This window comes from Lepidochelys olivacea, assembly GCF_965140295.1.
Source record: "Lepidochelys olivacea isolate rLepOli2 genome assembly, chromosome: 3".
Taxonomy (NCBI): Eukaryota; Metazoa; Chordata; order Testudines; family Cheloniidae; genus Lepidochelys; species Lepidochelys olivacea.
This window is the reverse complement of record NC_140413.1, coordinates 157,546,506-157,562,315: the sequence shown is the minus strand read 5'-3', so window position 1 is coordinate 157,562,315 and position 15,810 is coordinate 157,546,506. Positions and strand designations below refer to the sequence as shown.

The 15,810-nt window shown below is 45.5% G+C and overlaps 1 protein-coding gene across 1 annotated transcript in view; it reads left to right on the top strand.

Annotated features, from left to right (window-relative positions):
• The window catches only part of LOC311518688 (calpain-14-like), a 29,893-nt gene that overhangs the window by 13,139 nt on the left and 944 nt on the right, over window positions 1–15,810 (top strand). Inside the window, exons 9-20 of the mRNA XM_084624687.1 lie at window positions 1,338–1,412; window positions 2,100–2,263; window positions 2,958–3,121; window positions 6,339–6,544; window positions 7,287–7,323; window positions 7,866–7,928; window positions 9,536–9,593; window positions 11,460–11,524; window positions 11,902–11,970; window positions 13,398–13,476; window positions 14,880–14,996; window positions 15,627–15,682. Of these exons, the coding sequence (XP_084480813.1) occupies window positions 1,338–1,412; window positions 2,100–2,263; window positions 2,958–3,121; window positions 6,339–6,544; window positions 7,287–7,323; window positions 7,866–7,928; window positions 9,536–9,593; window positions 11,460–11,524; window positions 11,902–11,970; window positions 13,398–13,476; window positions 14,880–14,996; window positions 15,627–15,682 (1,153 nt within the window). The remainder of the gene's footprint in view (window positions 1–1,337; window positions 1,413–2,099; window positions 2,264–2,957; window positions 3,122–6,338; window positions 6,545–7,286; window positions 7,324–7,865; window positions 7,929–9,535; window positions 9,594–11,459; window positions 11,525–11,901; window positions 11,971–13,397; window positions 13,477–14,879; window positions 14,997–15,626; window positions 15,683–15,810) is intronic.

Sequence of the window (15,810 nt, the reverse complement as noted above, 5' to 3'; positions counted from 1 at the left end):
GGTCTGAACTACCTGCTCTTCAGGGAAGTAGGCGTCAGGCTGGCTCTGAGTATGACAAAGTGGAAGGCACAATTAGAGATGGCAAGGGAAGTGGTGGAAGGGCCACTGAATCTGTGTTTACATGGATGTAGTGGCTGGGAACTTCCTTTCCCCCTACAGAGAGCATAGTAAGTACAGTAGTCACTGCCCCTCCATCGCAGAGGGATGGTGGCTGCTATTCCAGCTCAGAGGCTGGAGTGACAGCTGCAAAAGGACTGTGTGGTAGCCCTGCAACCTACCCTCATTTTAGGTTGGGGCAGATTCCTTCTTCAGCAGCTCCAGTTAGTTCCCTGCACAAATCCTCTTTGTTCAGGTTTTATGAGGGAAGGTGTCTGGATTTCGCCTTGTATGAGGAGAGCGTAACTTTCCTCTGATCTGTGTCTGTCATGTGACAACAGAAAAGCCGGCCACCTTGAAGAAAGAATGAAGAGCATACCGTAGGCCTGACTTGTAAATCACTTCCAGCTGCCTCTGATACTTGATGCAGAATATTCTTCCGATTACGTGTCCTTCGACACAGAATTGACCAACAAAATAGAACCCAAGGTCTATATTTTAAACATTTGGAAGCCGCATGTATAATCTAATGAACTGGCCAGTAGAGCTGGCTGGGAATTTTCCGACATGTTTTTTCTTTGGAAAATGCTGATTAGTTGAAACCAAAACTGTTTTCAGGAGAGGGCCTTTTTCGATGAACTTCCCATTTAAAAAAACAAAATGGGGGGAAAAAAAGTTTCTAAATTGTTGAAATGTTCCGTTTTGATATTTTCAAAATGAAAAAGTTCAATTTTTCAGGTCAAAATGACTTTCTTTAGAAATATACGTGAATTTATAGGAAAAATGTATATACATTTTGTTTTCAGATTTTGACATTTCATTCTTTCAAGACAGGAAAAAAATTCAAAATCTCAAAAATTCTCATGGAATGGGACAACCCCTAGCTCTGCTGGCGAGTGTGCTATCCAACATTAGTGCTCTCTGCAGGAGAAAATCAGAACTGCTCAGCTGTTTTACATTGGCCCTCTATGGCTAGCAGCTAATGGAGATTCGCCTTTAGCTCAAGCCTATGCTTTAGGTCTAGGGGGATTTAGGTTCTCTCCCTGCTTCTGATGTGCCATTCTGAGTGTCCAAAGTGCAGCGTCTAGTGTGAACTGTGAACTGCTTGGGGCCAGAGATTTGTTGCAGCAGGAACTGATCTTATAGCAGATGTCTGTATTGAGCTTCTTGAACTTGAAGATAGATATGGAGCATTTATTTAGTTATTGCTTCAAAATCAGCTGCCTTGTTTCTGTCCCTAGCTCTGGGAACTGGGAGCAGCTCAGCCCGAAGGAGAAGATTTTGCTGCGGAGAAACCAAGATGATGGAGAATTCTGGTAATGGAACTGTGAATATCTGAGCTCCTCTCCTCCTTCATCCAGCGCGAAGGCTACAGCTAATGCTGAAGCTAAATCTGCTGTCTCTCTGCTGTGCTCTAAGATGAGATATGTGCATGATGCTTTATAACAATTGGAACACTTTTTGTTTTTTAACGAAACAAAGGGAGAAATTACATGGGGCTGCTACATTGCCACCTGGTGGGAAAGGGACATGAGAAACAGCCTGTATGATACAAGTGCTCTTCTATGTGAAGTCAAGAGCGCTTTCAAGAGCAGAGGAAGAATCTTTGTCCAGTCCCTTCTGACCTTAAAGTCTACATGTTATCATATTTTCAACACAAACCCAGACAAAGCTTTGGTCAGGCAGACAGTGTTTGTTCAACTGCTTCCCATTCCCATAGATTTTTGCCACCAGGTGGCAATGTTGCAGCCGGTTTCATTATACTTGTTCTTTTGCTTGCATTCTCATAATAATCTCTTGGCTGCTGTCCTTTGTTGGGCCTTTAGTGATACATTCACCACTTGCATGTTGCTGTTGGAGCAAACCTTAACTTCTTTACCAGCTAATAATATGTAAGGATTACCATAAGTAACACAGAATGGGGCAGTGCTGGGAATATCCAGCCTCTACTTTTTAACCACGGATTGGCTGCTGACTAGCATCTTGTGGCGGTCTTTTCACAGGATGTCTCTGCAAGATTTTAAGACCCACTTTGTAGATCTGATGATCTGTAAATTAACTCCCGACCTGATGAGCCAGGAAGATGGGAAGAAATGGATGTATTCTCTGCAGATTGGGAGATGGGTCAAAGGGAGCACGGCAGGCGGCAGGATGAGGCCCTACAAAGGTGAACGGTACTTGGGTGCACTTTAAGGGATCCGGATTTAGACTTTTCTGTGTAAATAGTAAAGAACGGAATTTGTTCAAGCAAAGCAAAATTTGCCTCAAGACTCAAAGCCCAATGTTACCCTGTTGTGAGCAAAATTTGACACCTTTTTAAAAAGGTTAGAAAGTCTGGCAATGAACAAGTAAGGGAGCCAGCTTATTCTCCATTACCACTGAAATCAGGTTGTTTCCTTAGGATGGTCTGGTGCTTATGGGCCTATTGTGGCACTTAGAAGAGGTGGTTTCAATTCCTGACTCTGTGACTTGAGCAAACCGCTTAAGATTTGATTTTTTCAGAGATGCAGAGCATCCACTAGTCCAGTTGAAGTCAATGGGAACTGCATGTGCTCAGCACCTCTGGCAGTTGGTACCCTTGTGATTCAGTTCCCACTAAAATGAGGGGAAATAATTCTTCCTTCCTCCCACCCTTTGTCTTGTCTGCTTAGATTGTGAGACCTTCCATGGCAGGGCCTCTCTCTTACTATATGTTTGTGTATTACCTAGCACAGTAGGGCTCTCATTTTGGTTGGGGCCTCTGGAGGTTATAAATGAACTGCTTCCCCCACTCAGCCTGAAGCCAGGTATCATGTGGAAACACAATGACAAAATGTGTGATGGAAAACGTGACCAGAAGGTTTTTATGTTTTGCTTCTCAGACACATTTTGGATGAATCCCCAGTACTGGCTGGAAGTTTTGCAGGGTGATGGCAGCAAAAGGTCCCTCCGTTCCTGCAGGGTGCTGGTGTCCCTGATCCAGAAACCCAGCAGCAAACACCGAAACCGGGCACCTCACCTCTCCATAGGGTTTTCCATCTTCAAGGTGGGTAGAAATCTGATCTGTGGTAGAATAACTGGGTTGCCCTGCCCAGCGTGAGACACTTCCTAGCCCTCCAAACCAAGTGAGAGCTCTTCAGATCCTTGGAGTTACATATCCAGCAAAGCCCAATGGGCTCTGTGTTCTCACCTCCCTGTCTGCATGTGGCTCCTATTCATCCAAGAATCTCCTCTTGAATCAACGGGGTTGGGCCCCTTCAGACACTGCTTTCCTTGAGCTTTTCATCAAGCACAGGACGTGCTCTGTGTTTGCATAGTCTTTGTCAAACTGCAGGGCTGTAAAGGAGCTCCTGCTACCCCAGTATGTACTGGGCTTCACCGTGCCCAGCCGTGTGTGTGCCAGGGTCTGAGGGAAGGGCTAGGACCCTCCTGAGCAGAGGCTGGATACAGAGTCCTCCTCAGGCTACCATCCATACTGGCAAAATCTCCCCACAGGGGGTGGGGAGGGACAGGGAGCTGGCCCTGGGTGTGATGTTGCAGGCGTGTGTACCGCACTGGTGAATGAGTGCTGTAGGTTCCCCCTCAATGCCCCAGCCAGAGAGGATTTTAATCAATGACAGCTGCTGCTGGTGAGGTTCAGCTCAAGCTGTTGAAGCTCCTGCTTTTAGCTCTGGAGGTCCCCGTTCAATCCCTGATGCGGCAGCCGTCACATTTGGAAGGGGTGTGGCCCATAGCGTTATTTCCTCTGTCCTCCCAGCAGCCCCGGGGGAACGTGCAGCCTGCTGATCAGAGATTCTGCGCAGCCCCGGCTCCTGTGGACTTTAGCGGGAGTTGTGGGTGCTCAGCTGTTCTGAAAACTAGGGCCACTGTGTCTCAGTCAGGTACAAAGCCTCCCCGATTTCCTGCTGGGGCACTGTGCACCTCTAGCTGCAGCACCGAAGTCCTGTGGGCCACATTAGCAAGGGACTCCCTTCCATAGGGAGCTTCCTGCCTGACTGTTGAAAGTGCTGAGGGTCCTGTTGCCGCCACGTGTTTCAGCAACCCAAGCTTTACTGACCCAGCCTGGCAAATAGGCTGTGGATGGCCTGGGAAAGATTTTCAAAAGGAGGAATCCAGGCTTTTTAAGCTAAGGAGCCCCACTGAATCCCCTGAGCTGCTTCCAGTTGTTAAACTACATTTGCTGTTAGCTGTGAGCCAAAGGGCTCTGAACTCCCTGACTGATGGATTCTCTCTCTTTCTTCCCTTTCAGATGGGCCCAGAGGTAAGTCCCTCTCTGCCTTCCTTTGGAGTCACATGGGGGCAATGCAGATGCTATGTCACCACCTGTGGAGCTGCGAGTGCCTTTGTTTCTTGACCAACAGTTCTAAACGCCTTAATACAGGTTTTAGAAAGCATTTTGAGAAATCATGAGTTAATACAGATCTATGACTCGGGCTGTGTTGGGAGGAGCATACCTCAATTCAGCATTAAGGCCCTGCTCCTGGGCTGCATCTGAGCTGCGCTCTGAGCAGCAATGGGGCAAGGGGAAGGGAAAGGTGACATGTCATCCTCCCACTCTTGGGATCAGCCAAGGACTGGGATGGGGCCCAGCATTAGTTAGAGGAGTCTCAGGGTAACTCACCCTCCCACTAGCTCACTGTTGGAGCTCTCCTGGGGAAAAGGCTGCAGGTGTCTTCTGCCACCTGGGCTTTGCCAACATTTACAGGATGTTCTTAACCCTTTCCCCTTCTCATGGGACTTTGGGACCTGAGCGGGGCTCCTGGGAGTTAAAAACTGAGGAGTGAGTTCGCTTGACTTACGCTCCTTGATCTAAAAGGGGCTGGAGCTGGTATAAGCCAGGGCAGGATCTAGCTCTGATCTTGTATCTAGGAATCCTACACCTACTGCCCTGCTCACCACTTAACTCACTTCCAAAGTCAGTGTCCCCAGGAACTTGGACTGGTAAAGAACTAACTCTAGCGAACAGTCACTCCAACATGTCTGCAATGTTTATTACCTTGTGTTAGAAACAGTAGCCTCAGATATGGGCTCTTTCTGAACTAGGGATGTTAGGGCACCATTAGGAATACAAGTGAGATTAAATTTGCCAGCACAAATGGGCTTGACCCAGATTAGGAGAACACTACAGCACTGTCTGTGCTGCATGCATGCTAATGGGGAGACCAGGGCTGGTGATGACTCGGAGTTGAGTTTCAGGTTTGTATCGAACACCGAGATTAATGCTGAGAGATGTAAAACCGAGACAGTTTTTGGAATTGGAACTACAGTGAATCACGGTATTGACAGAGGCATAAAAGCTATGAATGTAATATAAGATGCATGGTAAGGGGCAGCCCCATGCCCCCCTAGATGAAATTGCCGCATTAGCATGAGAGAAATATGGACAAAGGGAGAAGAATAGGAACTCCATAATTCAGCAAGAGAGTGAAACGTTTGAGCCGTTTTGAGGCACAGCCCATGTAAGGAGGCTGCAGTATTTTGGCCTGCGGAATAAAAACCATTTGTAAGAGCAAAGAGTGCTGCACCCTTGAGTAGGACCTGGGGTATCGGGGATACACACACACACGGAGGCCTGGAAGCTGTAGCAAAGACTTAAGGTGGAATGCTCCCCTCACCCGCTAAGGTTCTGGAGCACTTTGTCCTGGTGCAGACACAGTGTAGGACCACCATGACAGGTGACCCTATAAATCCATGACCCACCCCCCAAAAAAACAAAACAAAAAACAAAACCTCTTGTGCATAGGGCATGCCGGGGCAGAGCTGGGGAGCTTGAGGAAAAAGCTGAGGATGTAGCCATCAACCTAGGGCATTCTGTGCTGCTGTGGGTAGTGCAGTGCTCAGAAGGCTGCTGGAGCTTAGGGCAGCTCCTGGCTGTTATACCTTTCACTGGAGGCTGAAATGACCCCTGCAGCAGCCCAGAATAAGAAGGGTGCAAAGGTGGCCTAAGGCCCAATCAAGTTCTGGGCCGCTGTTTCTAGTGAGATCTGAGCAGGCTGCAGAGGGACTTGGGTGGAAGCCTCATTGCTTGGTGATTTTTAAAATGGGACAATGAGAATGTACCGATAGGACAATCTGGCAGGAGGACGGACAAGGAGATTGGTCGTTTGGCTCTCTGATTAGATCTCTATTGTCTGCCTCCTTTGCTTGTGGATTATGGAAACAGGATGTGCTATGGCAGGTTTTCTTTAAGCATGCCTCCTGGGTTCTCCACATGACTTTCACCTGAAACCAATGGGAATTCCCTTTGTTTCTTCCCTGGCCAGTACCACAAAAGCAACAAAAAGCTGGCACCAGCGTTCTTTGCCAGGAACCCCTCCCTCAACCAAAGGCATCTCTTCCTGAATGAACGGGAAGTGACTCAGGATTTCCGGCTGCAGCCTGGGGTCTATGTCATCGTCCCCTCCACCGCGGAACCCCAGCAGGAGTCCGAGTTCATCCTGCGGGTCTTCTCCAGGAAGCACGTCCTTGGGTGAGATAATGCCATGCCCTTGCTTGTAGTGTTTTCTTGGTGCTCCTGGGATAGTTGTGCCTTTCCACCGGGGTGGTGGAGTTATAGGTCAGTGCTGTCTGCTACTGGGCTGGATGCAGCTTAGGATAAGTACCTGCTCCATAGCTTAAACAATGCTATTAGTCTATATCCTAGTATTGAACTAGGAGGACTTGGGACACTGTGCATACTGTATGGGGAGATCATAGAATCATAGAATATCAGGGTTGGAAGGGACCCCAGAAGGTCATCTAGTCCAACCCCCTGCTCGAAGCAGGACCAATTCCCAGTTAAATCATCCCAGCCAGATGCAGGACACTGATTACTGGTCTTGTCTGCACTAGGATATTTTCCCTTACATTTTCCACCGTTGCTACGACTGGTTCAGCACCATGGCTGGTAGCAACGGCGAAAGCTCTAGCACAGACTAGGCCCAGGCAGCCACTGGCCTTCTTTCTACCACATCCAGGAGACCTGTTCTGTGCAGCATTAGCTGATGTAGTGCTTAAAATGCCAGCAGCTGCCTGGAGCCATATTGACACTATTGCTTCCACTAATGGAGTTGCAATGGTGGGGAAAATCCCTACTGTAGACACAGCAGCTGTGTGTGGGCAGGTTGGGGTCCCTGCGTGGGAAGCAGAGGAAGGAATTCTGGTTGGCAGGTGGAGAATCACATGTGATAAGGGCGACACTGTCTAACATTTCCATTGTTTTCCATTTTCAGTGAAATGGGCGGAAATTCAAGTTTCATGCTTTCCAAGGTTAGTTGGAACGAGGGAGGTGGACTGTTGGAAGTTGTGTTTCAGATCAGGACTTTGGCTTTTCTCCTTGGCAGTGCTCTTCTGTGGCAGTGATGTGGCGGGGTTGAGTTGGTTTGGAATGTGAGACCTCCTGTTACAGCACTTTAAGACTGAGAGGCCACATCTTGTTCTATAGACAGAATCTCTTGTACCATGAAGGTGAACATGGTATAAATATCCAGAACAAGACAGGCAAACCAGCAGACACTTAGGCTTTTTCACTGCTGTGCAAACCATTCTTTTTGGTGAGATCATCACAATTCATCCTCACTCTTTATTTTCCATCTGCCTGCAGAGGGTCTCCCTTTTATTTACTTGTGTTCCTCCCCACTCTTCTCCTTTTATGTACTAGCAAAGTTGAAACCACAGTGGGAGCCGGGCAAGTAATTGCAGTGGTGATGGCAGGAAAGGGAATGCAGTGAAATTTGGGAAGAATATGATTGTATGTTGGATACTCCTGCTTCTATCTCTTCAGTTAACATTGACTTTTTTGTACCCTAAAGGAAATAATTGATGAACATGAAGGCAAGATTTGTGAGGATTTCTTCAATAAGCATTTTGAACAAGTAAGCGTACACGTTAACTGCCAAAGGAAATGCCGCAAGGCCACCCGCTTGTGCTGCCAGAGCAATTGTGCAAAGAAAAGTCAGAATGGTGTCAGTTGGCAGCTGGAGTGTGCTGGAAACTGGTGGGGAACGTAGGAGATCGGCATGAGGGTACAGCGTGAATGTCACGCGAGGAGTTGTGCAATACGTAAGCAGGCGAGAAACACGCCAGTTAGAGAAAAGCACTCTTCATTAAATTCACGGCACTCAGCTCACGTTGGGTCTGCTTAGGCTTCTGAAAGCCATTAATTTGCACTGGATGTGCTCAGAAAGTTCACATAGGCATTAGCAAAGCCGCTCCCATCATCTGATATGCATGGGGAACAATTAATAGTGGGCTCTTCAAACTAACAGAGAAAGATATAACACAATCCAATGGCTAGAAGTTGAAGGTAGACAAATTCAGACAGAAAATAAGGCGTAACTTTTTAATGATGAGAGTAATTAACCGCAGGAACAATTTAGCAAAGTGGTGGATTCTCCATCACTGTCAATTGTAAAATCAAGATGGGAAGTTTTTCTAAAAGCTCTGCTCTAGAAATTATTTTGGGGAAGTTCTCTGGCCTGTGTTCTGTAGGAGGTCAGACTAGATGACCACAATGGATTGATGAATAGCCTTGCTTGTAGAGAATCAATATTTATTCTTACAGATTGTTGTTATTATTATGGAGCTGATTTTCAGAGGTGCTGAGTGCTGGCAGTTCCCACTAATATCAGCTGGAGCTGCAGCTATTCAGTTCTCCTGAGGATCAGGCCCTGTTTAACTCTGAGAATTAGAGTTGGTCAAAATTTTGTGCATAATTTTTCACATAATTTTTTGTTCACATAAAAAACAGCGTATGTTCACAAATGAAAATTTCCACAAAAACTTTTTGGTTTTGACAAAATTTTTTGGTTGTAAACATTTTAGAAATTTTTTGAGGCTTTATTTTTCATGGGAAAAAAAACAAACAGATTTTTTTCCAGGTTTTTCAAAATTATTTTTGTTTCATGTGTAACTTTTGATTGTTGTCATGGGGTGTTTTCTTGACTCCTTGGTTGGATGAGTGTGCACATAAATACTTGCTACACTCATTCCAGCTGTCTTTCACAGGGGGGTTTTCCGTGTTTTGAACAGTTTTTGGTTTCAGCAACTGAAGTTTTTCAGCAATCAAAAGTTTCCAGAAAATTTAATTTCAGTTTTTGGAAACCATGAAAAATTCATAAAACAAAAAAAAAATCTGTTTTGAAAACTGAAATGGAAATATTTTTAAATTTTCCATCTTTGCTGACAATGTGTTTGATGTGACAGATATCACAAAAGATAAAGAGGGTCTTTTGAAAATAATAGGCCAGATTTTCAGCTGGTGAAAATAACTAAATGCATGAACGTCTGTGGAGCTTTGACCATTTTATACCAGATGAGAATGTGCTTTTAACAATCTAAAGGTCTAATTGGACACCCCCAGAGTCAATGGGTGTCTTTCCATGGGAGTTGGACTGGGATTGAAAAGCCAGATAGTGAAGACAGGACATGCTGGGAAATCCAAGGAGGGGAAATTTATTACAATAGTATTTGTCTCCTTTAGCATCCTGAAATAAACGCTGTCCAACTCCAGAGGATCCTGAATAACGTGGTCTGGACACGTAAGTGCTAGGAGATAATAGTTTAATAACATTAATTAGGTGCTAGTTAGAGATGAGCCTGAAGTGTGAAGTGGACCTGTAACTCCCAAACTCCCTCCCTGAGTTCTGGGAGTGGAGGAGCTGGTTTTGAAACCCTGGGTCTGATCCTTTTCTGATAATTTAAGTTCCAAATTGGATTCCAAACCAGCAAGGATCAGTTCTCAGGATTTGGTACAGATGTGGCCCGAAAACACAATGCCTGACAAATTTGAGCAATAAGTTGGCTGAGTCCCTTTATACTTATGCAGATTAAGGGTGATGTAGGCACACGAGAGTAATGAGTAGAACTGGCTGGGAAATGGCTTTCTCATGCCGCAAACTTTTGAGACTTCAACAAATTTTCCCCTCAGAAATGGGGATGAAAAGTCAAAATCTCAGATATTTTCACAAACAGAAAGTTTGGGGAAAAAAACAGGATTCAGTTAGTTGAAACATTTGGTTTCAATTTTGACTTTTTATCATAATTAGCTTAAATTAAAGACAAAAGTTGCTTAAGAATATAAGAACGGCCATACTGGGTCAGACCAATGGTCCATCAAGCCCAGTGTCCTATCTTCCGACAGTGACCAATGCCAGGTGCTTCAGAGGGAATGAACAGAACAGGTAAGCATCAAGTGATTCATCTTCAATCCAACTTCAAACCAGAAAACCAGAATTTTTTGTTAGAAAATATCAAAATTAAAAGTTTTGACCATTTCAAAACTGTTTTTCCTAAAATTTTTCAAGTAAAAAAATTTGTCAAAAGTGACCATTTCCCATGAAAAGTTTTGGTTTGACAAACTGGCATTTGCAGACAATAGAATTCCTGATCAGTTCTAATAATGGGCTTTACCAGCACTAGTCTCTTTCAGTGCACCTGTCCCTGGGTAGATAAAACATCTGAAGGGTTGCAAGTTCCTTTAATTTTCTCAAGGGTGAATGAAGATTGCTTTTTTATCTTCATATCAGTATCTTTCGAAAGTGACCCATTGGGTGTTGTGAAATCTGTAAGGAAACTAACCAACCGAGGTGGAGTGTCTTTACTCTTCATAGGCAATCAGTTTGAAGACATTCATTTCAAAACTTTACTGTGCATGATGCATATTTAATAAACAGGGCTATAATGAGATTACAGCATCTTCGCTTTCTGTAGAGTAGGGATATATGAGTTATGGCTTCTGCTCCGTGGAAGCAAACAGGCAATCTATAATCATGAGTTGCAACAAGATTAGTTTCTTTCTGTTTCTTTTCATGTAACTCGTGTATGGCCCAGGAATGCTCAGAATTAGGTTTTCAATTATGCTTGTGAGTTTAAAAGCTGCCTGTCTGTGTGTGTGTGTGTGTGTGTGTGTGAGAGAGAGAGAGAGAGACACTAAGCACCAGCGTTTCAATTCATTGTGGCTAGAGAAGCTGCACCACAGATGAATTAGGCCTAAGGAGATTGAGTGACTGCTCCAGGTCACCCAGTAAATCGCATTTGGGATTACAATTTGGGGTGCTCTTTAACTGCTATTTCCGGTGTTAGCTACAGGTAATGGGTCGTAATGCTCTTCATCACATGGCCGCAGGGAGCGCCCATTGGCTTCCATGGGAATTACACCCATGCAGCTGAAAGTGGAATCTGGTCCACTGTCTTACATTTTTACCTTGCCCAGGTTGAATCACAAGTGATGTAACTTGTAAATGAGAGGAACAGTGTCACAAAAGGTTTGGGGGGCCCAATCCTATCCCCAGTGAAATGAATGGCAGTTTTGCCACTGAGTTTCGAGGGCAGCAGGTTCAGGACCCTGAGATCTATTTTACTGAGCAGTGTTCAGTTATTCACCATAACAGTCCTCTCTTTTCCAGATCTCCAGAGCTTTCGGCTGAGATTTAGTCTGGATGCCTGCCAAGGTTTCCTGGCACTGCTGGACGTATCCTTTAGCTTGGGCTGTATATTTATTTGACACACCTAATACCTTACCTGAGCTTTATTCTCCATGGGGGCAGGACTTACACTGTGATTTCTATACCATCAGGGCATTTCCCTGCTCACTGATTTCCTAACTCCCAATAACAACAATTCAGTCAGGAAGAATTGGGATTTGTTTTGTAAAGGGCCAGATTGTGCTCTCATTGAAACCAGTAGTAAAACTCTCATTGATTTCAGGTCCATAGTGAAGGGAGAACTTCCCAGAATTCATAAAATTATATTGACTGACTGTTCTTTGTTTTTTGTTTTTTTTCCCCCCCAATTTTGGAGTCTCTGCCCCTTTACCAAGACATCATCGACCTTAACTCCTCCACTAAGCTTAATGCCACTGGCACACTGAGTATTCAGGAATTCAGGATCCTGTGGAAGAGGCTGCTTTTCTACCTGGTACAGAAATATTTTACTTGCCTCCCTGTGTACTTCTCAGTCGGTGTTGACTAGGAACCAGTTAAATCCCAAGAAACCAGTCTGATCTCTGGGTAGCTATGAAGACTCATGAGGATGTGGACTGGATGGAAAAGCTGCCTGCTTGTCAAGACACAGGGAAATACATAGTCTTAGGCAGGGCAGTCACTGGAGGTGAGGGAGGATCCAGCGAGAATGGAGATACACCTTTGTAAAAAGTGTGTACCCAGGAAAGATCAGTGCTGGTGCAGCATCTGTTTTCACAGAGGTGCCTGCTTTTCAACCCAATTGACCTGCTGTCTGTGACTGACGCACAAGAAGGTCAGGGGCTAGGATCCACAAAGGGATTGATTTCAGAGTGGCAGCCGTGTTAGTCTGTATCAGCAAAAACAACGAGGAGCCCTTGTGGCACCTTAGAGGCTAACCAATTTATTGGGGCATAAGCTTTTGAGGGCTAAAACCCACTTCATCAGATGCATGGAGTGGAAAATACAGTAGGAAGATATATATACAGAGTACATGAAAAGATGGGGGTTGCTTTACCAATTCTAAAGGGATTGAGGCATCCAACTGCAGGAGAGCGTTTATAGCTGTGGATCGTGAGCAGATATAGGCACCTCTCTCCAGCCCAGAGTTATGCTCCAAACTACTCTTGTGGGCGGGGCTGAGGCCTCACTCCTCTCCCCAGCATTTACTGTTGGCTAGTTTAGGCAACTCTCCACTCAGCTTGCTGGCTTCTGAGAATCCCATTCTTAGGCGCCTAACTCTCTCTGTTCATTGGTATAGAGAGCCTGGGCATCCAACTCAGGGCTGTGAATTCCACCTGGCAGCAGAGCACTAGAAGTTAGGCATTGCAACACCTAAGTCCCTTCATAGATCTAGCCCCAACTGATTTAGGGAAAGGTTCCATTGTGAGTCACTGGTTCATCTGGGATCAGAACTCTGAACCCTGTGAACTTTAGTCAGGGCATATTCTTGCGTGTGGGAACACCGTAGCCCTGAATAGGTGCTTCCTCCACACATTGCAAACAGATTTCTTGGGACCAAATTCTGCACTGACTTTACACCCTGTGAAATCCCACTGGACTCAGATTGTAAATAGGACAGACTTTTGGCCTGTAACTTTTCCAGGTACAACTCCCAACTCTGCGGATGCTTTGCAGAGGAAGTTACTAGAGATTCCTGGTTTCCCACCAGGTGGAAAAATCTTCTCCTTTCCTATATTATTATTACTACCACTAAGTACAAGTAATGAATTGCTTTGACACCTCCACGTTGATGAGCCCCACACAGAGCGAAGTGGGGTTTGTGTGTCAATGCTGCTGACCAATAGACCTCCCTTTCTAAGAGGCTCAGAATCACTTTTTGTTTCTTTCACTTGTTTGATTTTTTTTTTTTTTTTAAAACAGGAAGTTTTCCAGAAGAAAGATGTTGATAGATCAGGAAATCTGGATTTAGTGGAATTGCATGCAGCTGTTCAGGAGACAGGTGAGCACCAAAAGGCCACCGACTTTTGGCAAGTAACCACATCCTCATAAAAGCCTGGAAAATCCCCCATACTGGGAAAGAACTAGAAGACTGTACCAAATGCCAGTAAGAGGGGCAAACAACACACAACCCCCTCTTCCCCTTGACGGTAGCTACTTCTGCTACTCCCTCTAGCTTCTCTCCCAACCACTGTCCCAGCAGTCAGGTTAAGGATACTTTATCAGTGTTGCAAGGACCCCAGACCTTGGCTTCTGAAAGTGATTTGCAGCGTGAAGTTTCACTTTAGCTTCGTGTACAGTATATCCACATCTCACTGACAGCTCTCTACTAGGGTAGGAAGGCAACCACTCCAAAGTTAACTCTCCATTATAAGCCCTATTTTGAACCTATATGATCGCCACAGAATCATAACTAACTTCACCTTAACCGATTGGCTGTGTGTGGGGGTGAGGGGGCAAATCCTGAGCTGGTACAAATCAGTACAGCCCCATCAAAGTCAGTGGTGCTAATACTGATTTACAGCAGCTGAGGATCTGGCCCTCTATGTCAGCTAGACAAGCACACAAGCAGTAGCAATGTCAGACTTCATTACTTTAAGATCTTTGCCCCGATCCTGCCAGGAGAACTACACAGGTGGACCTCTGCATTTGGGCAGAGCCCCATCAGCTTCAGTGAGGCTCTGCATGGGAGAAAGGATTCACTCTCACAGTTTTTTTAAGGATCAGGGCTTTCAAATGGTCATGATTTATTGGCAGTTTGCCTCCATCTGGTTAATTAAAGTCATTTTGCTTGGTAACATTCAAAACTGTAGCTATAATAAAGAGGTGAAAGATAACCTCCAAATCCAGGTATTGCCATTACATTAAATCATAAGAGCTGTGCTTTCCAGGCACAAATACTGAAAGACATTTGGGGTGAATTCACCTGGATTTATTTGTGAGAGAAAAAAACAACCACATGGACTTGGAGAGAGATCCCCACACCATTTTCAGGGTCTGGATAATTTTCCCCACTAGTTTCAGCCAGATATTCTTCTTCACCTCTTTTCCTAAACTCTTGTCTTATATTGCTGCTAAGCAGTTTCTTTGACTTACCTCAGAGGTGGCTGCATTGCAGTGGCGGGTAGAGGGAACTGTTATATTACTTGCCCTCCCTCCCATGGATATTGTGAGTAAAGATGATCCAGATTTTGAGCTACTCAAAGTTTGGGGATGGCATTTGGATCTGGGGGCCTGGTTTAGGTCAATCCCTCATTTGAGGCATAGTTAATGTCTATCAAGGACTTTGAGATCCTCACATGAAAGATGCTGGAGAAGGGTAATGTTCTGTTAGTTTTGCAGTTATCCTGTGATGCTCTGGATGGCTGCGAGGTGCCCTATCATTCCCTTTCTTTCTTTCTATAGGGATTTCGCTCAGCAACGAAGTCTGTAACCTAATGGCGATCAGATACGGCAACCCTGACCTGAAAATCAGCTTTGAGAGCTTCGTCAGCTTCATGCTGCGAGTAGAGATCATGGGGGGTATGGATGTTACTCAGCATGTCACTGATGCTGGACTCCAGAGCAAGTCTGGGGCCCCTTACAAAGCCATTTAGCTCAGTCCCTGGGGCTGCAAGGTCCAAGATATGGGGCTTGGTTCTCTTCTCATGTAAACTAGTGTAGAGCAAGAGTAACCCCACTGAAGTCAATGGAGTGAATTAGAGGAGAATCAAGCCCTCAGCCTCTTTCCCAGACTCCTTGGCCAGGCAACCTGGAGAGGTTTGGCTCTGTGGAGAGAGCAGGTCTTGTATCTGATACTGCAGTGTTTGCTTGTGCAAGGAGTTAAGGGAATAAGAGATGTTCCTATTATGCAGGAAGCAGGAGGACCTGTGATGTGTTCCAGCCGGAGCTGCCATAGAGAGGGAAGTGTCCTGATCTCCCCAGGGCTCAAATGATCACAGCAGCACGAAGCAGCTCATACTCCGCCCCACACGTCACTGGCGAATGTCCCTTATGCCCCACACAGGCATTTTGAACTGTGCTGGATGGGGTGGGGTCCCCCTAGATCTGCTAGAGGTTCTGCATTTCAGTTCACTCCCGGGCTGGCGAGTCTGAGTTGTCCTTGTCCCTGTTGGCCATCAAATTCATTTCCCTCATTCTGTTTCTTCACAGAGGCCTTTCGGAACTTAACTAAAGATGGCAAAGGGATATATCTCCGGGAATCTGAGGTAAGGCCATGCACTTGCCCGTTCCCTGAAATACAGCTCCATGCCTTAGACCTCTTTGCCTGCTGTAGTAAAGGGCTTATTAGAACAACAGGGCCTGAATCAGCACTGCCATGCACCTGTGTGCATGG